This window comes from Ostrinia nubilalis, chromosome 15, assembly GCF_963855985.1.
Source record: "Ostrinia nubilalis chromosome 15, ilOstNubi1.1, whole genome shotgun sequence".
Classification (NCBI taxonomy): Eukaryota; Metazoa; Arthropoda; class Insecta; order Lepidoptera; family Crambidae; genus Ostrinia; species Ostrinia nubilalis.
Window position 1 is genome coordinate 4,579,345 of NC_087102.1, and position 26,163 is coordinate 4,605,507.

Sequence of the window (26,163 nt, forward strand, 5' to 3'; positions counted from 1 at the left end):
AATGCCTTCGTTCTGGAGGTTGGCGACTTCTTTTTTCAATGCAACGATTTCGTCAATGTATTCAACGTCGTTTTCTACTGCTAAAAATTTGGTTTCGGGTGTTAGGTAACCTATGACTCCTATTTTAGTGCCGTCTATGTCAATTGTAATTGTATTTTTCAGATTAGTTTCTCTCTCTAGTTCCGGAACCTTGCTTAGCTCAAGATTGGCAGCTAGCACTGGGCATGTTAGGTTTTCAATGAAGGGGGTGAGGCCGCTGACACCGTTGTCAAACTCATGATTTCCAAGGGACTGAAACAAACAAATTGTTTAGTCGGTATTTACCGACATTATGGTTATTCCTGAAAAGATGTGAAATATTATATCGATAAGTTTATGAGTTATAACTTTTGGAGTGTCATTTTCGTTACGGACATGCTTTTCGTGTTAGATTTCAAAGTACATTTGATATCATGCGCTCGACAATAAATTCATTCACATGCAGAAGTTAATTAAAATGCAAGCATTTAGAAAGTTCATCATTGTGAAGTGCCGGTTGTATGGATGATATTTGCGAGATTGTGTTAAAATGTGTGATGGTGAAGCATAAGGTTATAATTTATATGCTTTAAACCTGTGCCGTTTTAAGTATTATCTTTATTGATTCCTATGAAATGTTCTACCTATATCTATAAAACACGACTATTCTAATTTTGTTTAAGGTATCCACCTACTTATTCTAAGATTCGTATAACGATAGACTTTATGTTTGATATTTCTAATATTTTTTAAAATAAATTGTAATAATAAAGTAAAGGCAAATAGACCTCGATAAATAATAATACTGTATTAAACCCAAGTTGGATATAATGGATTTTAAATATTAGGATTACAATGCATAATACTTTCACAGAATATGTTATTATTTACAATTTATTTAGGTTTTCCTTACATAATCATTTTCACTTAACAAAGGACAACCTCGGTTTAATAAATACATAGTTACTATAATAACCATAAGGTCTACAGACTAAGTTTAATACATTTTACAATAATCTAGTGACTAGTGCTAATACTAAAGTGGCTGCAGATATTGTTGCCATTTTTGCAGAACTATATAAAGGTACTAATTTATCATAATTGTTTATGATTATTCGATTTTCTATGGCTGGAAACACTGGACTAATTTTTTGGACGTAGTATATCGTCGATTCCAATTCGTCGTAGTTTAAGGGAGTAGATGGTAGGCCGGGAAGCATGGAAAATCCATCACCCCCCATCGACAGAAATGAGGTCATGAGCATTTTGTATGTTTTCGTTCTGTTAAGGGAGGAATACGTTGGAACAACGCATAGGCCACAGCGTACGGATGCCCTCAACACCCTTCTCCCCGGCGGCTGTGCAAAATCGTATTCAACTCTTAGGCCAGATAACTGAAGGAATTGTGCCACCGCCCTTTTCGTATTATAGTAAGCTACTGCGTGCTCCAACATTTTCCGGACAGTTTCACCTTGAACGGTTACCACAGACATACTCCCATCAAATGGCATCACAGTCAATAGGTCACCTTTCGTCACATTGGCTGGCATATCCATGTGAACTACAGAAGCTCTGATCCCACCCCCTTGTATCACTGCGATCGGTGCATCTGACCACCCATATCCAGTATATTCAGAAGCATACTTGTGTATCATTGCGTCGGCTATCAAATTCCCCATATTACATTCTCGTAAACGACATGAGTTGCCATCTAGTACCACTGAAGTTGATCCTACAACTAATTCAGTTACTTTCTTTACTTCGCCGCTGTAGCGGTTGACGATTGCCAATACGTCTGGGTCCTGTGGCACGGTTTTGTCTAACAATATTGGGTTTCCATTTAAACTGACGACTTCCCCGTCAGAATTGAAAACTAGGTGTAACTTTCCCAGATATTTAGTGTAAGCATAGGCTTGAACTGCGGGTACCCGTCTTCCTGACGCTTGTTTCACTATCATTGGGTAGGGACCTTCAGGTTTTTCAATGTCGGGACTTGTTCCATTCCATAGGAATGTGTTAGTGTGCCCGCCGATAACTAAATCAATATCTTCGACTTCTCTGGCAATTTCTAGATCCTTAGTAAAACCGGAATGTCCAAGTGCTATTAATATTTTGATTCCTTGTTGCTTCAAGTTTTTCACTTCTTCTTTTATGGCCTGTACTTCTTCGATGTAGTCCACATCGTTTCTTACAGCCAGTACTTTGGTGTCAGGTGTGAGGTATCCGATGACGCCCACTTTGGTCCCGTTTACGTCGAAAATGACTGATTTCATGAGGTTTGGCTCGGCTTCTAGTTCAGGGACTTTGTTGAGAACTAGGTTGGCAGCGAGGACAGGGCACGTCAAGTTCTCGATGAAAGGCGTCAAGCCCGACACGCCATTATCTAATTCGTGATTGCCCAAAGACTGAAACAAATAAACGCGAATAAATAAGATATTGTGTTCAAAAGATACTTCAAGTAAATAAATGGAAGGAAAATATGTAACCATGCAACTGAATAACCACTGCTATTAAACTAAATAAAATACAAATAATTTACTTATTACAATAAACATAAAGTTAATGAGGCCATCACCAAACATGAATGATTTTTTATTTAATGTGTTACATTATCGAAAGAAAGTAAGGACATGTGTGTGTTTTTGATGTACTTGGAGGATAGGAAAATTATTTAAATGTAAAGTCACGTTAAAAAAGATAAATATAATATTCCAATTTACTATGCATGCTTTAATGATTGTTGTCCTTCATAAATAAAAAAACATACCTATGTACATATTTATGTCAGCTGAAGAAATTGCACTTTCACGTTTTTACGGTTTAATGCACTTTACAATTACATAATTATTACGTACTTACGTACGAGTATTTAAATTGTTAAATACATTGTTCACGAATAATTCTGTTCAATATTTACAACTAATGAAGAAAAAGAAAGAACGTTTTGTTTTATCTCTCTTCATGTCACCTTTAAGGGCTATTCATGTAGAAACGGTATGAAAAAAACAACAATACAATTAATATTTTTTTATGTAAAAGGTAAAAAATTATAAATCAACCAAAATAGTATTTAAACATGGGAATTGATGTTAGCAGTAGTACAGTAATACTTGAAGTAGTTATGGTTGCCGAGTCAGACTCTGGGTCAATAGTTGTGGACTCTGGAGTAGGCTCAGTTGTAGGCTCTGGTGTGGACTCTGGAGTAGGCTCAGTTGTAGGCTCTGATGTGGACTCTGGAGTAGGGTCTTCAAAATCATCTTGACCGGCCAACACGATGCGTTCAGCCACATCAGGGTACACTGGCGACCGCAAACTTATGAATTCAGCAAGACAAGTCACTTCATCATACTCCAATTCTTCTACTGGTAAACCAACCAGCATTGTATAACCAAACTGACCGTTTGCCAATGCCGCTGGCATCAGTACTTTGTATGTTCTCCAATCATCGATGACGTAGGATTCCGGAACAAAACATGACCAACACCGAGCCACTGCATTGACTAATCTAGAGCCTGGCTCTTTGCTGATATCGTAAACTGCCCTTATCCCCGAAAACTGGAGCAATTGACCGGTAGGGTTTGAAATACTGTAGTTAGCTACAGAATGTTCTAGCACTTGGTTAAGGATTGCTCCCGTCATGGTTACAGCAACTATGTTACTTTGTAACGGCAGTGCTGACAATAAATCGCCCCTTGTCACTGGTGCAGGACGATTGCTGGGCGCAATGGATCCAAATATGGCACCACCATGAACGAAAGCAATGGCAGCATCAGTCCAGGTATCTCCTTCGTATCTGATTGCGTAGTAATACATTATGGCATCGGCAATCAAATTTCCAAGGTTACATTCGGCAGTCTTGCAGGACTCACCATCGAGGACTACGGCAGTTTGCCCTACAACTTCTTCTGAAAATGTGGTCATTTCTTCATGGGATTTTGATACTAGTTCAAGCCCCTTCGCATCTTGCGCTACGGAAGTGTCGAGTAAAACAGGATCTGCAGTATAATCAACAAGTTCTCCATCAGAGTCAAATTTGATGTCCGCCCTACCGAGATACTTGTCATAGGATTGAGATTGAAGTATCAGTACTCGTTTTCCTGACTCCTGAACAATGACTATAGGTTCTTCAAGTGGTGTTTCTGTACCTACATTATTTCCATTCCAATAATACGTATTTTCATTACCACTAATAATTAGGTCAATGCCTTCAACTTCTTTAGCTATTTCAATGTTTTTCTCCACGCTAGCGTGACCTATTGCAATAATAATGTTGACGCCTTGTTCTTGAAGCCTCTTAGCTTCTTCAGATAAGGCGATGACTTCGTCAACGTATTCAATGTTAATTGTTCCATCCAAAACATTATTTTCAGGTGTTAAAAATCCGAGTAGACCGACCATTCGTCCTTGAATGTTGAAAATTAGGGATTTTTGTATGTTCTTGTTATTTTTCTCATTGCTAAGGATAACATTAGATGCCAATATAGGAGAATTGATGTTATTTAAGAACGGAGATGGTTCGTTAGGTCCAGTGTTCAGGTCATTGTTGCCGAGAGACTGAAAAATAAACATAAATTGTTGGTTATTGATGAGGCTATGATATTTCTTTTTCATCATAATAAAGGTTAGGTTAGGTTAGTAAACTGTCTTTCGACATCTGGTAATCGTGGAATTTTTAAGAAATGAAAAATATGCGTGTCTTTTTGAAAAGTTGTTAGGAGAAGAAACAATAAAGTATATTTTTATTAAAATAAACATGACGTTCATTTTACTACACTAAATTAAAATACCAAAACCAAAAACGCACCTTAACCAAAAGCAGTATGGTTCATCACAGCCAAACCACATGAATAAATAAAATAAAATAAATAGAATGACATAATAAAATTATGGTTTAGTGTTAGTGTTAAAAGATTAGTTTATATTCTTAAACATATGTTAGGTATTGTTAGTGAGTTAGTGTCAATACTCTGAAATAACTTACTTTTTGTATAGGAACACAAGTCTTCGTAAAATCACTTATCAGCATCTTGGATAACATTAAAACATGGTTGTGTTTTTTCCATTGACTGAATATTTAACTATTATTTACCCGCGATGTTTACGTAAATCTTAATTCTTATCAGAGTTTGGATATTCCGTATTCTGTGGAAGTTGATACATTTTGGGGAAAATTTTGACATTATTATTTATCTTAATAGTTTACATATAAAATATTTTGCAACGGATGTTTCAATTGTTCTGTAAACGTGTGATTAATTGTTTAAATATTATGTATCACACAAAATTTGATAGTTTGCATGCATACGTGATTATGTCAAATAGAGTAAATATAACTGAGCTATGATAAGACCGTTGTGTACGTTTCGTAGTTTGTGTCTCTTACGCCCGTATTCAGAAACATTACTATGAGGTGTCACAGTGCGCGTGGATGCACAGGGTGACACACGAACCAATCACAAAGCTCTATTCAACGCCCTGCGTTCGATTTGCTGCTTCACTTAAGCAAGCATCGTTTGTGAATACGGCTGTTAATATGAGTGTGTGTATAGTGAATTCTTAAACCTAATTCTCTTTACAAGGTTGTATGTGGTTTTCCTCTATGGATGAGGTTGATGTCAGTATGAACATGGATAACACAAATATCCCACACTTTGAAATCACGTAACACGGCAAGCACATTCGTAACGACACATAGGCAGTTGCTTTGGGTAGGCTAACATTGGGCTACTTATTGCCTCTCTTTAAACTGAGAGTAGGGATGTTTCCTGGGTAAAAGAAAAGGTTTTAACATCAGTTAACTTATCAAAAAATACTCGACGCGCATATTCACTTTTTCAAACTATTGAAAATTGAAAGAGATAAAGCGTGCCAAAGTTCAAAAGAAGAGACCCGCGACGTCAAGAAGTGCTTAAAAGTGTAGCACTTTGTGACGTCACGCGGAACTTAACGCAAATAACAAAATATATGTCCAATATTTTTTGATAATAATATAATTGATAGTCTAAAAGTTTTTTTTTCAGGAAACTAGCCTATTCTCTTTGGGATTATTTATCTTTGATTAGACAGCCCTCCGTTTGAAAAGGTATCGCAGTTTTAAATTAGCCCAATCGATAGCCGACTACGGACATTTACCTGAGAGCGGACTACACCTATTATTAAACAACAATATTTTTACACAAAATGTCTCTAACACAACGGGGCAGTTGAGTTTGACTGAGCGAGGAACCTTGCCAAATTGTGATTGAGGTCAATGTTCGTGATAATTAGTTTTTTTTAGATAAAGGAATGATAAAAATCAGTCTCTTAAAAAATCGTGGACGAATTTTAGTCCCATTTGCTTGTATAAGTACTCATCATTCACGTCAACTATGCATCTGTAACGAGAACTGAATTGTTTTTGCTTCACTGAAATTCAGATTAAAAATGCTCGATTGCTTTACTCGGAACTCTTAATAACGTACTATTTGGAATCGTGGAAGCATCCTTCAAACGGTTATCGATTTATTGATTGTTGCTTATTACTTATTTTTGCTCGCTCAGTCTTGTTAACTTGTACTCGAATAGCTTATGTAGGCTGTATCAATTTTGAGCAAAGAGTAACTTTAATTAAGGATTTAATGATTCTGGTATACAGCTTACGTCATTGCGGGAAAAGTCATGTCATATTTTTATACCTCAATCAACAAATTAAATTATAATAAAATGTAACGTTGGGTTCACGTCACGTCACATTTACGCCTGCTTTTTTCCAGAGGCTTAAATTAAAAGCTTCTCTCTTTGCATAAAAGTTGCTGTTATGTAGAACAGCAATAATTCAGCCTGAAAACAGTGTTTCAGTGAAAATCGACTGAAGTTATATTCCGTCGCGTTTCTCTATCATCATGACATCTCGAAACTAATAATTTTAAAATGTGAATTTTATTATTAATTTCACTCAAGCGAGCTCACAAGGACAATATGAGAATATGTACAATATGGACGATACAAATGCTTGGACGGCACAAAATCGGGAGGGGTTCACACCACAAACTGTTTGCATCACAGCACTAATGGTATTACTGATACATGATGACTCGTCCTTACACCTCAACATTCATCAAAAGTTGGCACTCACCACAGCGTCAGGTTGCAGAGCGTTGATGAACTCGGCAGCAATCTTCCACTTGTAGATGGTGAACCAGGCAGTTCCCGTGTAGGTGTCTCCAGCGTTCAAGTACAGAACTGGAGGGCCTTGTCCTGATGCTGCTGCTTCTCTCGCCTGCTTTACCCTGGAACGAGATTGGTGCTGGTTAGCTTTTAGGGCTATATAGGACAATAAGGAGCTGCTTCTGATCGAAATCTAGGGAAACTCTTTCTTTGCCCGGCCCATTCCCATTTTATTAGCGCCCTCTGACGAGCCGGAAGACGTAGTGTGGGCAGGCCTCCCACTAGGTGGACCGACGATCTGGTGAAGGTCGAAGGAGGTGCCTGGATGCGGGCGGCGCAAGAAAGGTCTTTGTGGAAATCCTTAGGGGAGGCCTTTGTCCAGCAATGGACGCGTCATTCGGCTGAAAAGACGACGACGACGACGGCCCTCCGTATCATGCGTCTCCAGGCGGTCGTCTCACTGTTGACTTGGGCCTCTTTAAGGTCTTTATTTATTACGAAATCTAGGGAAACTTATAATATTAATACTACTATGGATCGAGATTCTCGGGTCTTCAGGTGGATCACCCGCTGGTGATATTGGTTGGTCCTCGTAGTACCAGTTTAACTTAGTTTAGGACCTGATGGCGCTGTGTAATATTTACGAACAAAGTGAACGTGAAAAATGTCAATGAGCACTGAGCAGGTCACCCAGAACTTAGAATCGAAGGTAGTAAGAAGTTTTTTGAAGACTATGTACTCTTACGTGAATTTACGATCATCTGCTCAATGGACGGATTACTTTATTAGGTAACGGGAGTAGTCATTGCATGCATGCGTCAGGGGTCGATCCATGTTGCTGTAATTTGGTATGAATTTGTATGTAATGTCCTCCGGTGGCAGTGAGAACAACTTCTTTCGAACGTGATACCGATGAGCGTTGATGTGTCGTGCAACACTGTCATCAGACACCAATATGGTTGTAATCCGATGTAGTTAGTAATTTAAGTTGGTTATCTAGTGAACTACACTGGTTTAAGTAAAGAAATTCTTAAATGAAGTTATTGGTCGTAAAACATGATTTTCTTTCAACAGCCTAAAAATAAATCTAGGGTAGTTTCCCAGGTAAAAAGACCTGATTTTTATCTCGAACATTCAATATCCGGCGCTGCCACTCCGTTTCTAAGATTTCCATGAATAAGGAAATTGAATAACAGTAAATGCATAAAGATTCTCGACGTAAAAATAAGGTCAATTAAAAAAGGTCAATTATGTAGAAAATGTGATTTCTTTGCGTATCATATTTTAAATGTAATGCAAAGGTAAGAAAAAGCTGAGTGAGAAAACGGGTTTGGTACCTAATTATAGTTTTATTTTACAAAAAGTTTTAGAAATAAATAATTAATTACCAAACTGTGTTCCAATCCAAACATGGCTTGAGTTGTTTAGCGTCAAGCCAATTAAGGTAGCGAATTCGATCCTATTTCTAGATCAGGTTTAACTAATTTAAATATTGACATCAAATACTCGACGCGACTAGTTTTAGATTTTAATGAGGTTAGCTGGTCATTTATTTAATCCAAATGTCAATTGGATAAAACGTCAGGTAAATACTTTACGTGGTTTATTTTCTCTTTCGCAAATGCTACGGGCACTTTCGTGTTTTAATTACGTATTTGAGCTAAGGTAATTAACGGTTATTTACGTAGGTATTGGGAATTGCGTCAGATTATCGTTTTCTAAAAAGACAAGATTAAAATAATATGTCATTCACATGTACTCGTAAAAGTTGACTGCCTTCTATGGGATTTGAATCCTTAAAAGTATTTCCTTCCTCCTTACGCCTACGCACTATTTACGATACGACGACAACAATAACAACACATTGTTTACGAAAACGCTGTAAATGTAAAACGCTTGGCAAATATTTCATCGAGTCCAAAGCTAAGTACCTACGCTATATTTGCGTTCCAAATATCTTAAGAAATGCCATGTCCGAGCGCCTTACGGTTACGCTTCTATCCGGAAAATTGTATCGACATCCAGTAAAATAACCATAAACGTGTGCACTATTTACTGAATCTGGTGTGTCGATCAATATCACCCAATGACGCATGTGACCTAGATCACAAAAAACAGAATTTCACGTTAATAACAGCTCGACCAAACCCATTACTGGGCGAGCTATAAGGTCTGAAAAATAAGAGAGGATTTATTGAACGCGCCGGGTATTTTTAAATAACTAGTTTACAAACACATGCAGCGTAGATACTTTAAAGTTTTTACAGTTAATTTGTAGCTGATTTTCCAGGTATATTTTAACCATTTCTAAATCTTGCTTTTGACTCGAATTCGAAGAATTCATTATATGAAAAATACAATTCGTTTACGAGCATCTCGTTAGTTTATCATTTTATATTAATATTATTTGCATTTTGTGCTTTGTTAGCATTTTGGTTGCATAAACTTTGGGTTAATGGTTAATTTAAGCCCGCAATGTCCGTGCAAAACTGGGAACAAAAAGTTCACTATGGTGGTTTTTCATTCATCGTAGAATCCTCCAATTTAATTTTCACCTTGCTACCTCCTCGAAGATTCTTTCTCCCCCAATTGATCTCAGGGTATCTTAGACCACTTTGGGTAGCACTGCCTAATAAGCCAGCTACTTACACGTAAGCGACCCTCGGGAAGCCGCCATAGCACTTGCCCGCCTCCCTGTCTTTAGCAGTACAGGTGCCACTAAGCTGGCTGGTCTGCTCGAACCGTGCATGCATGTCATTGTTATGAAGGATGAGCAGCTCGAAGTTGTCTCCCTTCGCGCTGGGTGACTGGACCACACTGCTTGACGACAGCGCCACCACGACCAGAAAGGCCGTTATTTGGGTTAGGATGTTCTGGAAAGAGAAATGTCATTGTTACAAGTTGGTACACTCAACAGTGTTTCAGACTAATAGATTAGCATTTGCCCGCAGCATCGCCTAGGTGAATTAAGGTTTCGGTTTTAGATATATTTTTTTTATATTCCCTGGTTGGTTGTTCCTGGTATGTAGTTTTTTTCCTACCTAGGCTACTATCTCTACTACTTATTCCTTACCTAAATCAGTCGAATGGTTTAAGCGTGCTCGTTTTATTTATTAAGTCTTTAGAATATCAAAATATACTAGCACCTATTAGATCCATTATTTAGCTTTTTATGCCATATTTTTGTCCATACATTAATTTTATTACAGGAAAAAAAATGGATGTAGGTACCCTATAAATGTAGCGCTGAAATATCGAAAACTCAATAATCAAACAGGATGGAATTGGAAAGCTCAATTAATTAATTCTGGTAAATGTGATTTCCGAGTATGCATGATAGTGATATTTACGTACCTACATGTGATTTAAATCAGTTTTGACGATGATGGAAAATACGTTGACTGACTAATTAAACCGTGAATAATTATTATCATTTGTCCATTACAATATTATCCTCTAACAAAGCAGAGGATGCAGAAACAAAAAACGACAGTTAATTTTCTCTTTGTGTTGACCGGCATGGGGCGCATATTTGCGAACCAGTGCATTGAAACGAAAGGAAGTAAGAAGAAGGAAGTGAAATGGAAGCGTAATGCCTATATCTATGTTCACGGCATTGCCTTTGTTTTTTTTAAAGGTAGGCCTATAGATCAAGTTAGTGCTAATTTTCGTTTATTCCCCCACTATTTGTCCACCACTGGTGGACATCGAGAAAAAAAGTTGCAATGTCCACCAGTGGGGGACAGCGCTACTGAAATCTTCCCGTTGCGCCCTACTGGTGGACACTGAGAAGAAATGAGTTGCTCTGTCCCTCAGTGGTGGACATCGAAACCAAAAAAGTTCCGTTGTCCCCCACTATTTGTTTTGTTTTCGTGATTATTAAAAATATATTTTTTTAATTCGTATCAAATATAATTCTCAGTTTTTTAACATCCCACCTTTCCTATTTATGTAAACTTTTTCAATTTGTCGTGAACTAGATCCTGCAATTTCCGACATTAATACAGATAATAAGTGCAAAATAGTAACATTACCGACACAATAATTTCTGATAACATGAACATTGTGGGTACTTGGAAAATTAAAAATGACAAAACCGTTCCGATTAACGCACACTTCCTAGGGGCGTCAGTATAAATTAAGGATTGTTTTAAACTATAATAAAAATGCTTTAAAAATGTATGTATTATAATTATTAGTATAAGATTTACTTAAAATGTTTGTATTCATGAACACAAATATAATAGTGGAGGACAACGGAACTTTTTTGGTTTCGATGTCCACCACTGAGGGACAGAGCAAGTCATTTCTTCTCAGTGTCCACCAGTGGGGCCCAACGGGAAGATTTCAGTAGCGCTGTCCCCCACTGGTGGACATTGCAACTTTTTTTCTCGATGTCCACCAGTGGTGGACAAATAGTGGGGGACATCGGGAATAAACGCTAATTTTTCTATTATACATGAATACTAAAATATTATCTTCGATAGTAAGTGTTCGGCTATATGTGCTAGCTATCAAACAATTAAATAATTCAACACCCATTCAAACAATGAACTCTTCACCTCGCCAGTAAAGTTTGAAGGTTTTTTTAATTTGATTTTGGCCAGTTTTATCAATAATTATTAGCTATTTTTAGTTGTGCAAATAATAAACTACTCTATTAGCACAGAATAATAATAACGTACTCTATTAGTCTTAAATAAGTCCTTGACATTTTAATGTTAAAGATATACAACAATTCTAGATTTTTATTAAATACGAGTACAAAGATTTATGACGATTACGATGTATTATAGTTTTTTTGCGGTTTGGCGTGTATTAATTAGAATATTATGAATGAAATTAGAATTTTACCCGTATTAATTTTAATTTGAATAGAAACCATTTTCCTTATATGAATTTCCATTTCTGTACATATTTTGATTAAGTTCAAAAGTCACAATAATTGCAGTATCTTTTACAATTCGATAAAAATAAACTCCACAGGTTTTCAAGATTGAAAAGTTCTACCGTTTGTGTTATTGACGTAACCGCATATAGGTTCTTAAAGCTAGAGTCAAACTAAAGTCGTAAACATGTGCAATTCTATGTTAATAAGATTCACATCGCACATAAATGACGTCATTTTTATGTTCTCTTATCTAAGATCTATAGTAATGATGTTCCACGCATTTATCTAGGCAGTGCAATCAGTCATCATGATAGAGCAAAAAAGTACATAATGTTAGTAAGTACATAATGTATTGTTAGATGCATAAATGCAACGTAAATTAATGATAGGCTTACCATTCAGAGTTAAGTATAAATTAAAAAGTATGCAATATTTTTGACCTTCCGTTATAGGTATACATAGTTCGGGACCTTCTTTGTCTAATAATATGTACTCTCTTTATTTTTAACGACCCTGTCATGATGGCTGACTGGAAGGTATCTCTTTATAGAGATATGTTGGGGGAGGCTTATGTTCAGCAGTGGAAGTCCTATGGCTGAGATGATGATGATGATGATGAGAAAGTCAAAGTCAAAGTCAAAGTCAAAATTTCTTTATTTGTTTGGACTAATAAATAGTTCTTACAAATCGTCATTTTGCTCTTAAGGAGCCTCTACATGTCTCATAATCTTTTTACCCTACCAGCGCTTCGAGACCAACATTTGGCAAGTGCTGAGAAGAAGCGCTGCAACAAACTCAGTCACCACTGTCTGCCGGTTAATATAAATAAATAGAAATAGTAGTAGTAGGTACATTCGATTCAGGAGCAGTTCACTGAATTTACCATGCATTCTTGTATGGTGTATCTTATAAGAATGGGTATACAAGATTGCGTGGTATATTAAACAAGGTAGTGACGTGCTAATATCTAGACTTACATATTAAGATACTAGTAGAAATGTAATACATATTAAGATACTAGTAAAAATGAGAGATAAGTTTACAGCAGAGCCTAATCATTTCTTGATTCACTCTATGATAGAGTTAAGTTAGAGACAAGGCACTGTTAAATGTAGTAATACTAGTAATATCTTTAGGTTTATGTACAGAACTTGCATTGTAAAAGCTAGAAACTTGAAATAAGCATCAACTTATGTAATTTTTTTGGTATCTATTTGGCACTAAGCCTGCGAAGTGCCTGCTGACTCTGACGTGTGTCTTTGCATTAACGTAATAACTTAACTAATATGACTTTGACGGTCGTCTGGTGTAGCCATTTAAAGCTGTTTATTTATTGATTATTTGTATTTATATCATCGCCCACTGCTTCAATTTGTAAGATTTTGAAAGATATAAGTCGTTTACGCGTGGGTAGTTGAAAATTTCCATCCACGAGTATCGCCTACTCAGACTGTTTTCGTTGTATTCAATATCAATTGATCGAACGTAGTTACGAATCAATTAGCGAAATTAAATGTCTCAGGTTGCAGTCTGGAATTAATTTGGTTTGAAGATAGTTGAGGACACTTAATAGTCTTGTTTGAATAGTGAAAATATCATCCGACCAATTAATCGAAGGTGTTTTGAAATTGATAGCTTTACATGGCGTACCTGCTTAAAGTTTGGAAAGACCTAGAAAAGCAAAATTAAGCTTATCATAGCCACATCTTTTAGGTGGTAATATATTTTTAGTATTATTTAGACGGGTACTACGAAAACGAGTAGAGTAGATTCTAGGCCACGTTCATGGAAGCTCTATGACATTTTTTGCGTTGTTACTTAATAGCAAAACAATATATTTAACAAGTTTTAATGTCCTTTCATAAACGGACCTTGATGAACTTCAGTGGAAGTTTTATGTTTGTGCAGTTAAAGTAATTACTGTATCAAATTCACTTCCAATTTTTCGCATTCGATTTGCTATTGTTAGTTACATAATTATGTACCTAATTTGATCATTCATGTTATTATTTACTAGCTTTCCGCCCGCAGCTTCGCCCGCGTGGAATTTTTCGGTTATATGACCTATGAAACTCAGCAATAATGTGGCTTTCTATTGGTGAAAGAATTTTTAAAATCGGTTCAGTAGATCCTGAGATTACCCCTTACAATTTAACAAATAATATGTACAAACATACAAACTTTACCTCTTTATAATATTAGTATAGATTTCTTGAGTATGTCATAATTTTTCCTATTTGTAGGTTTTTTTAATAAAAACAAAATAAATACAATTTCATCATAAATTAGGTAGGCTTAGTGATAAGTGACTAGCAAGAAAACATAATAATCCTCATCGGTAAAAAATATCGTTATAACAACAGTATTTTTGGAACTCAAGTTAAAACGTCTTTTCCTTATTTTGTTTTGTATATTAAAAAAACAACAACATCAATTTATCTTGTTAGATATCATGTTTTTAACAGACCAGATATCCTACTCGTATCTCTCTAATGGCGATTAATAAATATTATTAGCTTTACCACTAACAATCCTACTAATTTTATAAATGTGAAAGTTTGTATGGATGTCTGGATGTTTGTTACTCTTTCACGCAAAAACTACTGAACGGATTTTCATAAAACTTTACAGTATTATTCTTTATAATCCAGAATAACACATAGGCTATAATTTATGACGATATGTGACAAACTAAATTTCACGCGGGTGAAGCCGCGGGCAAAAGATAATAAGAAATAAATCGAAGCCAATATTATTTTTCTAGTTGGTAGAGATGTTCTCTATAAAGCGAATGGCAGTATAATCTCACTAATTGAATAGAAAAGGCACGTTTATAAGAGCTTTCCTGCTAATTAGATGCACTCTATAAAAGAGCAAACAAGTGGGCAGAGTTCTACATTGAGACTTGAGGATTATGTGAATATAATTTGTATTTGCAGTTTTTATTATTCTCTTGTATTGCATACCTAGTTGACTGTAAGGTTGATTTCAAATTTTGCATGGGGGTTCCTTTTAGAACGTAGGTGCTCACTAAGACGGAATTGTGCAAAATTCAACTTATAAGGGGATAAAACGAGATCCACGCATACGAAGTCGCGGGCGGCCGCTAGTATATTATACGTACGACAGCAACTCAAACTGTAACAATATGTCAAATATGAAATATTATGCAATGGTTTTGAGTCTTTTAGAAGTGTAGTAGTTTTAAAGTCGACATCTTGCGTACCTACGAGTATGTGTATTTCCTTCATGCAAATTTTAATTATTTTTAATAACTTCAGTACGTAAATAAACAGACTAGCGTACATAATCGTGTACTGTAAACGTATGTCGAGATGTACGACCCAGCTTAGATCGATGCATCTTACAGCCCGGGTGACCTAGATAGCCCTAGAGAGACCTAGAGTTGTTCCCGGGGTGCTTTCTCAGAACTCTGGTCTCTGGGCATTAAGTAGCTGGCTTCGGAGAACTCTAATTTATTACCAGCTAGTCCATATTTCTGAGAGGGTTTCTAATCCGGTAACTTAATTGGACTTTCCTTTAGTTTGTGTTGAGAATATTCAAGTCCGGTTACTGCAGTCTTGTTTAGGTTTTAGTAGTATTTAGTTCTTTGTGAATAAACTGTAAATGGGAATAAATATATGATAGTCCGTATATTCCTGTCTCTCCAGCTGCAATCATGTAAAGCCAGGACTTAACTTAATTACTTAAGCCTTCATTGGGATTACTATCTTGTGCGTACATAATAAGTGTCTATCGGCCGAATACTGAAACACTACTCAAATCTGTCACTCAGCTGACGGGCTCCTAAATTTAAGTATCCTTCAATTTTAAATGGTATTCTCAAACGCTACTCAACGGATTTGAAGCCGTGATCAGCTAAGCAGCTCTCAAATGTTTACATAATGGCAACATTTACCAAAAAAAGTATGTTTTCATTTACACAAATGATAACTTTACGTCTTTTATCCATTACACGCAGCATCGTTTGGTTATGTATTGTCTTTTATGGAAATATACTCAATCAGCTTAACATAGAACAGTTTATTTTTAGTTTCTATTATATATAAATCTCGTTTTATCATATAAAAAAATTAATGCTTGCATTTTTATTTAATTAATAAAATAATTTTAAATGTGATACTTTTTATTGTTGAAATCTATTAAGTGGCGATCGTGGACCGAAACGTAACCACAATTGACATTTATCATTGTTGACTGACAGAGCATCAAATTGACAAATCAACAACTCTTGGAAATGCTGCTATGCGATGTCCCCTTAATCCTCAGAAATAGGCATGTTTATGTAAAGCGATTTCATAGCAGCTATTTTGGTTGTTACTTCGTGCACTATACGATGCACAGTTGGCTGTTAGATGTGGAAGATATCACCTAGTACACGTTCATAACTTCTCGTTGCGTAGAACAGTAGGGTTATAATAAGTATTTGGTCCACTGGTTGTATGGCATTTGGTGTGGGTTTCAAAGAGCTTCCAAATTATGAATCCAGAAACAACACCGTTTCTTTAGAGACGCGGAACCTCGCTCGGAATTGCATGTCATTATAATAATATTTTTCAATAGCGTTCAGCCTTATTGCGTTCTTGCGATTAGATCTAGGTATTTCCTCGAGGCTCGAAAGAAATGATAACGATGACACACATTATTTACCACTATTTAGGTCGATTTAGGTATAAGAATAGGATTTAAGATACCGCGCAAGCACTCTCAAATTTAACAGCTGCTTAAGACGATTTGACAGTTGTTTGAGTAATGCTTAGCGTTGAATGGCGTTTCAGTATGCGAAAATTCATTTAAGTGGCGTTTGAGTGCAACTTAATTTGAGAGGTGCTTAAAAATTGAGAACTGCTCAGATATTGTTTTGAGTATGCGAAATGTAAGTTTAGGAGCTGCTTAACTATTTGAGAAGCCGTCAAATATTTAAATGGCGTTTCAGTATTCGGCCGTAAGACGATTTGACAGTTGTTTGAGTAATGCTTAGCGTTGAATGGCGTTTCAGTATGCGAAAATTCATTTAAGTGGCGTTTGAGTGCAACTTAATTTGAGAGGTGCTTAAAAATTGAGAACTGCTCAGATATTGTTTTGAGTATGCGAAATGTAAGTTTAGGAGCTGCTTAACTATTTGAGAAGCCGTCAAATATTTAAATGGCGTTTCAGTATTCGGCCGTATAAAAGATTTTTAAATTATTTGTTAAATCGCCGAATTTAATATAAATATTCTCCCTGAATTTGAACTATTATTTTGAAATACATAATTTTAATACCGTGCTCGTACTGTAATAAAATATTGAAATCGGCGTTATTAGATGACTTGCATAAAAGCACCTTATTTTTAAAATCACTTTATACCAGCAAAATGGAAACAAAGTGCTTATTTCCTGCGGCACTTTACACAGTGATAGCAGAGTGTAGAGTAGGCTAGGTTCGTACCAAATTAGAATATAAGCACCTACCTAATAAAACGAGCATATTTTATTCGCAAAATCCATTTCTTAGAATAAAAGAATAAAAAGAAAGAAGAAACTAAGAAGATAGCTGGCAACATTGAGTTATTATGTACTACGTCCTAATATTACTGCAATGGCTGGCATCGGCTGAATGAAAGTAGCTAAACATTGAGCTTTATGGTGCTCCTGTGGCTAAGGTCCAGTAGTGGATTGCCATAGGATGACATGAGAAATGATTTGAGCTTTCGCCACATAGCGAAATTAGCTTTGTTATCGCTATTTACGCCATTTAACGCTATGTAGTGTCTTGTTCTCGTTTCAACCAAATGTCGTGCACCGCTGAGCATAGGGTTCAACATTGACCGATTCCGCGCTGCCCGCATTCAGGATCCCCGCGACCTTCACCAGATCGTCGATACACCAAGTGGGAGGCCTGCCCACACTAGTAGACACGTATTTGGTCCAGATCATCGATCCACCGAGTGGGAGGCCTGCCTACACTTCGTTTTCCAGTCCGTGGTCGTCACTCGAGAACTTTTCTTTGTACTAAAATGTATCTTGACATCGGATTTAGCGAAGTGAATTTCAATTTCAGAGTAAAGATAAATAAATAAAGTCTTCAGACACCAATTGTGAAATCGTGAGTATGTAACAAAGTTTAGAGCTTCCATATTTCCCAGCGAATTCGCATACGAGTAAATTACAAACATGGAGCAGTTAAATGTTCGTGTCAAAGTTTAAATCATACTACGAGGTTGCACTTTCCAGTACGCTTTGGATGGACTAAAGCAAGTTTCTCGAAAAAGTAATTTCATTTTGTTCCGAGACTGCTGCACTGCACTATTTGAATTTTATTGTCAGTTTTCAGAATTTTAGATATTAGAAATATCTAGCCTCTATGGTCTAGTTGCAGAGTCTAGGTCCTGGGTTCAATTCCCTGTGGGGCCAAAATGATTTTCTCTATTTGGTTCGCGGTAAGGTTGGTTTTTAATCAGCCCAGAAAGCTACCACCATCTTACCTAGGTCTTTCGCCATAAGAATTATTGTTAAGAGGATTGTTACAAAAGTTCGCTCTGGCTGAGGATTCCAAGTGAGGTTTGCTTTCATCTTCGGCCTGACCGTCACTTTCCATCAAGACAAGCCCAAGAGTTTCCCCATCTTTAGTAAAAGAAAAAATTGTTTTATAGGATAATGCATGCTTATCTGGATTACCGGTAGTAAATAGTTTTCTAACTACCACACGTATTAAACCACGTAATCGGTAACGGCGGCCATTCTATGCCTTTTTCTGTTATGTCTAAGCTGTAAGTACACAGAAACAGAAAATACGAGAAAATAATTTCAATGTAAAATGTGTTTGTTTGAAAAATGGAAATGCAGAACGACACTGCAGACTTTGAGAGAAAAGTCCGTCAAGTACCTACGTGTTGGCTCACGCGCTGGGTTCCATAGCTGCCCTAAAATGTTTAAAAATATACGTGCCTGTCTTTAGGTAAGTATTATAAAGTTAACAAAGAGTTATCTAACAACTTGCACAAGTAAGAAGGTGCAACTCAGCCTAAGTCTGACAACATTTTTCTCCACATAAATGTACCACAAATAAGAAGAAACCCTTACTAGGTACTACGAAATAAAGAAAATAAACAATCAAATAAAAAATGTAGAGTTTCTACTCGTCCTTCTTATAATGAGAATATTGTATTTGCTAAAGAGTTGCGTCATTATGCGTTCTTTCTTCATAATCTTACATGTATGTTTGTGGATATTATCCAGGGATTAAAAGTTCTTGTTTTAATCCGGGGATCTATTTGTCTGCTGAGGTTTGTTCAAATTCATTTGACCTTGGATGGAAAACAATGGAAATCGGTCCGCGCGAATTTTCCAGGTGTTAAAAAATGCTACCGCGCTAAGTTTCTTATTATTCGCGGGTTTTTTAAATAAATTTCTCTATTTGAAAATAAGGCAAACAGGCAAAGGTCATAAACCATAATGCCTTATAATACAGGGGAAAACGATAAGTGATCTTTTTCGATTATTCCTAAACTGTTCAAGATATCGAAAAACTGGTTACTGATAATGAAAGTACTTAAGGAGCTCTTTAAAACGGTATCCATAATAGGTCACAGAATAAACTGCATCTATCTGAAGTGTATCAGTGTTTCCACCAGTAATGTTATTTGCTATTAATGAAAAAAATATACAAAATATCGAATTCCAAAAATTGCGCTAATTTGACCACTTTTGTCGGCGAAATCAGTAGGTATCATCATCATCATCGATATCATCTATGGCTAATCTTACAGATTACCCAGATTGTGATCTCACTGAATTGGGGGCGATACGTGGGGCAATCTAGACAATTAATTTGTATGCGATAATACAATATAAACATAGCAATTAGTGGCAGCATCGCTTTGTGTATTATGTCGCAAATCGATGGCACTCGACCGCAGCCCTTTGTGATTTGCATTAACTCCACCGCAAACGATGTGATTACCTGTGGATCAATGTTGGGACTTCCAATTACATTGTTTATATGATATATTGACTTAAAGCTTGCATGAATGGATTGAAAGCTTTTATTTAGCTTTGGTTTTAATGGCATAGTTTTAATACTTGTCACGGGTACATTTCCTAATGGGCTCAGATGGGATTAAAGTTTGGTAAAAATGTGGAACGCTTCGCTTATCTGCTTGTCTAACTAATGTTATAGATTTAACAGAGATTTAGATAGAGAACTTTTAATGAGCTAAAAATCCAACTTTTTTAATTATTTCAATTTCAAGAATCTCTTGGCAATTTGAATAAGATCTACGAGTACATTGTGCAAATGACTATTGCACTTTTCTTGGAGCTGACACAGCTATCATCAGTAGTTCTATCAGCAAAAAGATCTAATGAAGTATAAAATATTTACTTTTAACGCTGGCTGTACCTATTAACAGCTGGAGTGACAGTTCCGTTTGCTGATGACAGTCACACCGAAAGCCACACGTCCGCTTTGGAGGCTCGTGAGCAGCATTGTCGATCGCACACGTGATATGGAATATACAGGCTGTTCCTATTTAAGTACTGTCAGGGTCAAATAGTTCTTGACATCTAAAGTGGCCTTAAAATTTGTAGCACCTCTTTATTACAATTGGGATTAGTGTTGTCAACTTTTTGCCCACTTTGGGTGTCACGATCTATTTGACGCTGACTGTACACTTGTACAGTCGACAACACAGATGATACTCGTAAGAATCTACTCAAGGATTGAATTATCTCAGTATCCTTAACATTCAATGATAGGTTTGCTTAAATCATTAGGTGCATACCATAGACTGTTCGATGACAATGTTTTTTAACCAGCTGTATTTAGGACGTGCCCTTAAAAGGCACATACGAATAAAGAATGTGAATTTGAGCTTTATTTGTTAGAAAAGTTGCTACTTCTATTACCGCGGACTACTTTCGTTGCTAAATACGTTGTGTGTAGCTTGATTTGCCGTCATGTGTACAAGTATTTAGTTCAGTATTTAAGTTAGTGTACCTGTGTTTTCTGACTGTTGACTGTACTGTACTTTCTTCGTAATGTCACCACAGGAGGTGACTTACAATGTTTAGTTAGTTATACAATTAAAATTATCGCTCTACACAAATTGGGGTGTTTGTTTAATCTGTTATCTAATCGTTATAATCCCCTTTTTTCCGGTGACTATAGTGTGACGGAGAATAATAGAGGCGCGATACGAAATTCGATTTAGACTCGAAATTATTCTGCTCTTTCACTCTTGCTCTTACATCCTGGGGGACTGACCGGAATGAGAGAGAAAAGAGTCCGCAAACTATTATTATTACTTTAATTCTGAGATTAAACGGCCACTACAGATACAGAGACGTAAAAAACGCAATAAAAACCGACTATTGATGTCGCTTTGTAATAATGAAGAGACACGTACCATTATAGGTATAGTTCTTGCTACTCACGAAGGCGAGTGAGCTTTACTTGTGTGTGTACGTGTACATGCACATAACGATAGTGTAATGACTGTCAAAACTTTTGAAAAACGAACAGTAGCGCCACCACACATGTGACGTCGAGAATTGCAAAAACTTATACTCGTATGTTACCATTTTCTCAAATCACATCATGTTTCTAATGATACGTTCACATTCATACGAGGTCTGCATGAAAATACTTATTTGCAAAGCATCTGTGACTCTCCAAACACACATTAATAGTAAAAACAAAATAGGAATTTTTGAATAGAGAAGCTAGGTTAAAAACCATTACTTAGCTCCAACTACGTCAGGTAATAATGTAAATGTACCTTAACTCGTGACTCCCGAGAAAATGAACTGATTGGTTTTTTACCGTAGCGTGGAGGATTCTAATCACTGGTGGCCTTGGACGCCAAGATCATTTTGATACAGGTAGTAGTTCAAACGGCATCGTCCGATATTCTTAACATTTTCCTTAAACTTTAGATATAATCTTGAACAAGAATAATTTAATATGTCGGCGTAATTTTAACACCGTGTCACGGTTATAAGCTTTAGGAGCAGTGACATATTTAGAATTTAGAGATTTAGTTAGAGAAATAAAAGATAGATTTAAGTTAACAAGTCATTTATTTAGGATAAAGTAGCAAGAGACCTTAAGGGTGTGAGTTACGAGCAAACTATCATATCGCACGAGATTCGTCACCGGGGTAGTATATTCAAACCACTGTCCTCGCTAGCATTGATGGTTATGTGGTTTGGTTCCTCGCTGGTGGTGAGCCCGCAGGGTCGTCGACGCGCCAGACGGTTAGGGACCGTACGCACTGTGGTGTAGGGCCACTTAGAGTGTGCGTACGGGCCGTCCGACACGACAGGCAGCTCTGCCGGGTTGAGGAGCCAGGTGGTAGTTCGGCTGTAGTGCGCTGGCCATGCATGGCAGGTAGTTGTAGTGAAGTTGGAGGTGAAGATGAAGGTGAGGGTGAACGTGAACCCCGGTAGCGGGGTCCACCAATACGCGATTACATTTTAGTTTCTAAGATATTATGTACATCGCGGGTCCGGCGGTGACGGACAGCGATACGTCCGTGCTCAATAACGCTCTGGCTCGGACTAGGAGACGCGGCGGGAGCATCGCGGCCGTAGGCGCGTCGCTTGCGCATGCATAAAAAACAGTCCGCCCGCTCGACAGAGAACAAAAGAAATATTTAACAACTTGTTTCGCGCGGGTTTGCTTGTAGATTTATTATTTTATTTATTTTATTAGTGTAGAACAATATGAATTATTTAATTAAGTTATTTATTTAGGTAGTTTACGTAGATTTAGATATTTTATTATTTAAGTATATTTTATTTAGGTAGATAATAGTAATTAAATCAGAATTTAGATCTAAGATAAAAGTAAGCGGTATCGCTAACCGTTACAACCGCACATTAAAACTGCCAGTTTAAAGTGCAAAATCCCTAGTAATATTGTAAACCACGAAACCGATTTTGAGGAAAAGTATAGAGATATGTTTGAGTCCTGGGAGAGGATACAGGATAGTTTTTTATATCCCTGTTTGTGAAATAGAGACGCGCGCGATAATGTTTTTCTGTGACAGACAAAATTTCACGTTTGTGAAGTCGCTGGCAAAAGCTCCATAATAAAACTAAAATGGAAGGCGAGGGGGATCAAAATCACAGTAGATACTTACATAGGTCGTAGTGATCGGAAAATATTAGAGCTACTTTAGAATACCTACCTAAAACTAAAACACGATTAACAAGCAAAACCCGTCTTTAACACCAGAACTATTTTTAACGACGTTTAATAGTCGTTATTAATGTCTTTAAATCCTTATCAACATTGCATTAGAGCAGCACGTCAATAAAATTGATGTAACATTTATGGCGGTGATGTCCTTGCCTACAATAAATATTAAAGTATAAACTATAATGAATTCGCATCGCGTGCGTAGCGTTCAATTCAAGATTTGGTTTGGTACAGTTTCTTTCAGAAGTCTTGTAGGTACACTGAAAATAATATACATAGATGTTATACAGAGAAAATGAGACGCAAAAACAATTTTGCCCTATAAAAGAGCACAAACATAGTTATTGGTTTTCTGCAATACCTTTTAAAGAATATTTATATTTCAGAGCTTTTTCTATTTTCAGTGAACGGCTTTTATACGATTTAGCTCTGTCCGCTGCTTCAGGAGATTATTTTGCAATCGGTTGTCCAATCGATCTAGACCTTTTATTTACTAACATGGAGTAGGCAGATCAATCATATCAGGATTAATTGACATGAACTGTGCCCTAAATTTTAAGTAGACAGAAGTGGAACGTTATTTGTTATTCAACTTCATACATAATGCATTCATATAAGATATACAAGTAATCTGGGTTTTATTTCTCAGAGATTGGAGTCTGCTTAGTGCAGCTCGCGAAGTAGCTAAAATATTTCAACGTTTATTTATTGTGCAAGTTATGTCTTAAAATTTTTATTGTTTTTTATTTAGTTAGTTAACTATGTAAACCTTTTCAAGTGTATTTAGATCTCTAGCATATTTTTACTTGGTTAAGAAGAAACTATCATAGGCATCTGGTATTCAATACTGTGTACAAAACAATAACACAATTGACATAAATTAATTAAGTACCACCTAAAATTACATACCATTGGAACTTCCTAATTATCAGTAATTCTCTCAATAACTTCAGAGTTATGTCTTCTATCAAACTCACAAAACATCAATTTCTGGTCAATTTTAGTTCGACTTTTTCTTGAATAGCTTGTATTGTTTAGTAAGAATTATTTGTCGAGAATCGACTCTCGGCACGCAGTTTACGGCTACGATCTTAAGCAGTGCTCTTACGATAAAATGGCAGTAAAACTGGAGGAAGGAAAAATCTTTTACACATTAATTTAGGTAATAGTAGGTATGTATCTTTAACTGATTTGACTACTTAACGGTTGGCCAGTTGAAATATCAAAGCTTATCTGTAATCTGAAAAATTATAATGCGTCCTACACCATCGGAAGTCGCCAGGGTTTTTGTCCATCTTACTGATCATTATCGAAATTTTACGACAGGTTATGTCAAGAATCGTGACTTGCCAATAGACATCCCGATATAGACTACGATAAAGTTTTCCGTATCCATCGAATCATTCGATTGATCGATAAAACGTGATCTATGATTTGATTGGACTAATATCCAGCCATTTAGCATCATGATGATGAGTCGCGGACACTAGTTAACTATAACTTCAAGGCAATTACTAATCAAACTACTGATTTAATTAATTAATCTATATCCTAATGGCTTATATCATCGCATGCCATTGAATTTTAAGTACAGTCTTTTCGATTTATTTTCCTTAAAATCTAAAGACGTTAACGCCTGGATATGTATGAGTAGGTATTTCATTAAGTGTGTTTATTAAGAAGGAAAATTGTTTACAATAATTACTAAAATAATTTTATCTTATAAGATTCATTGAGCATTTGAATTATTTTGTAATCGTTATCTTAACTTACTGTATTTTTAATACGTCATAAATTAAAGATAAACTTTTAATTAGTACTTGATATCAACGCCTATTTTCTTATCGAGTATTACCGTTATCATATCGGGGGGTAATACTTCCCCTTATCGTTTTTAATGAGATCAATATTCGTCAAAGATAAATAAGCAGTTTTTTTGCAATTTTCACACGTGTTTCTAAAATGCTGCTTTATCTTTTAGTAATTTCATTCAATTTCATAAGTATAATTTTGTCGAACACAACAATAATAATATGATCTGTAGTTTTGCAAGATAAAAATTCCAACTTTATGACGAACTTACATATACGATTCCTTATCAAAACATAATAACTGTCACTGTGGTTTTACCCAAATAATGTTCGGTTTGTCACTGAATTACTTAATTAGAACTTTACCAACATGAACGATAAAAGCTTAATTGTTACAAAACTACAAACTAAGGAACATCTTCAGCTTCCTCACAAAAAATATCGCACATTTATTTCTTAGGTCCCATCTCAATATCAAAATTAGTTCAGCCGTTTAGACTCTATCTATATCCATTTCCATAGTGCTGTTTTGTAGAGTCCTTTCACATAACATAGTTTTTTCCTGCAGGTTAGGATATCTTAACTTGTTAAAAAAGGACCAGTATCACAGATAAATAAGCTAGGTACTCTAGTATTTAAATTGTCACATGACAACACCTGTTTAACTCATTTCCCATTGGCCCGGAAGATCAACTCAAACTTGTAATTGAAAATTCCTCACTCCCGAAGGGTTTTTATTGGAAGCCTTTAATAACATTCGGGCAAGGGCCGGTGTGTGATGGAATCCTCTCCAATTAGCTTAGGTTCAACGAACTCACTTTTTTGCTTGTCTGCAGTTGCGTAATTTTAGGTTAAGAATGCTGCCGTGTGCTCCGTGCAGACATAGAGACAATTGACAATCGGACACTTTTTATTAACAACTGAACACATAGCTTGGAACTTCACTGCGATTTGGGCTCGTATTTCGTTAGAATTAGGTGCGATTGTTGTTTAAGACACCTGCACTTGCAGTAAGTGCAAATACAAGGTAGGTGATTTATGACCTTTAAATAAACAAGTGTATTAGGTAGGTTGGTGCTTATGCATTGAAAA

The 26,163-nt window shown here is 36.3% G+C and overlaps 1 protein-coding gene across 1 annotated transcript in view; it reads right to left on the reverse strand.

The window, feature by feature from the left end:
- The window catches only part of LOC135078788 (protein 5NUC-like), a 45,222-nt gene that overhangs the window by 5,561 nt on the left and 13,498 nt on the right, over window positions 1–26,163 (reverse strand). The window contains exons 2-3 of the mRNA XM_063973337.1: window positions 9,814–10,037; window positions 7,133–7,286 (exon numbers count right to left, since the gene is read on the reverse strand). Of these exons, the coding sequence (XP_063829407.1) occupies window positions 7,133–7,286; window positions 9,814–10,037 (378 nt within the window). The remainder of the gene's footprint in view (window positions 1–7,132; window positions 7,287–9,813; window positions 10,038–26,163) is intronic.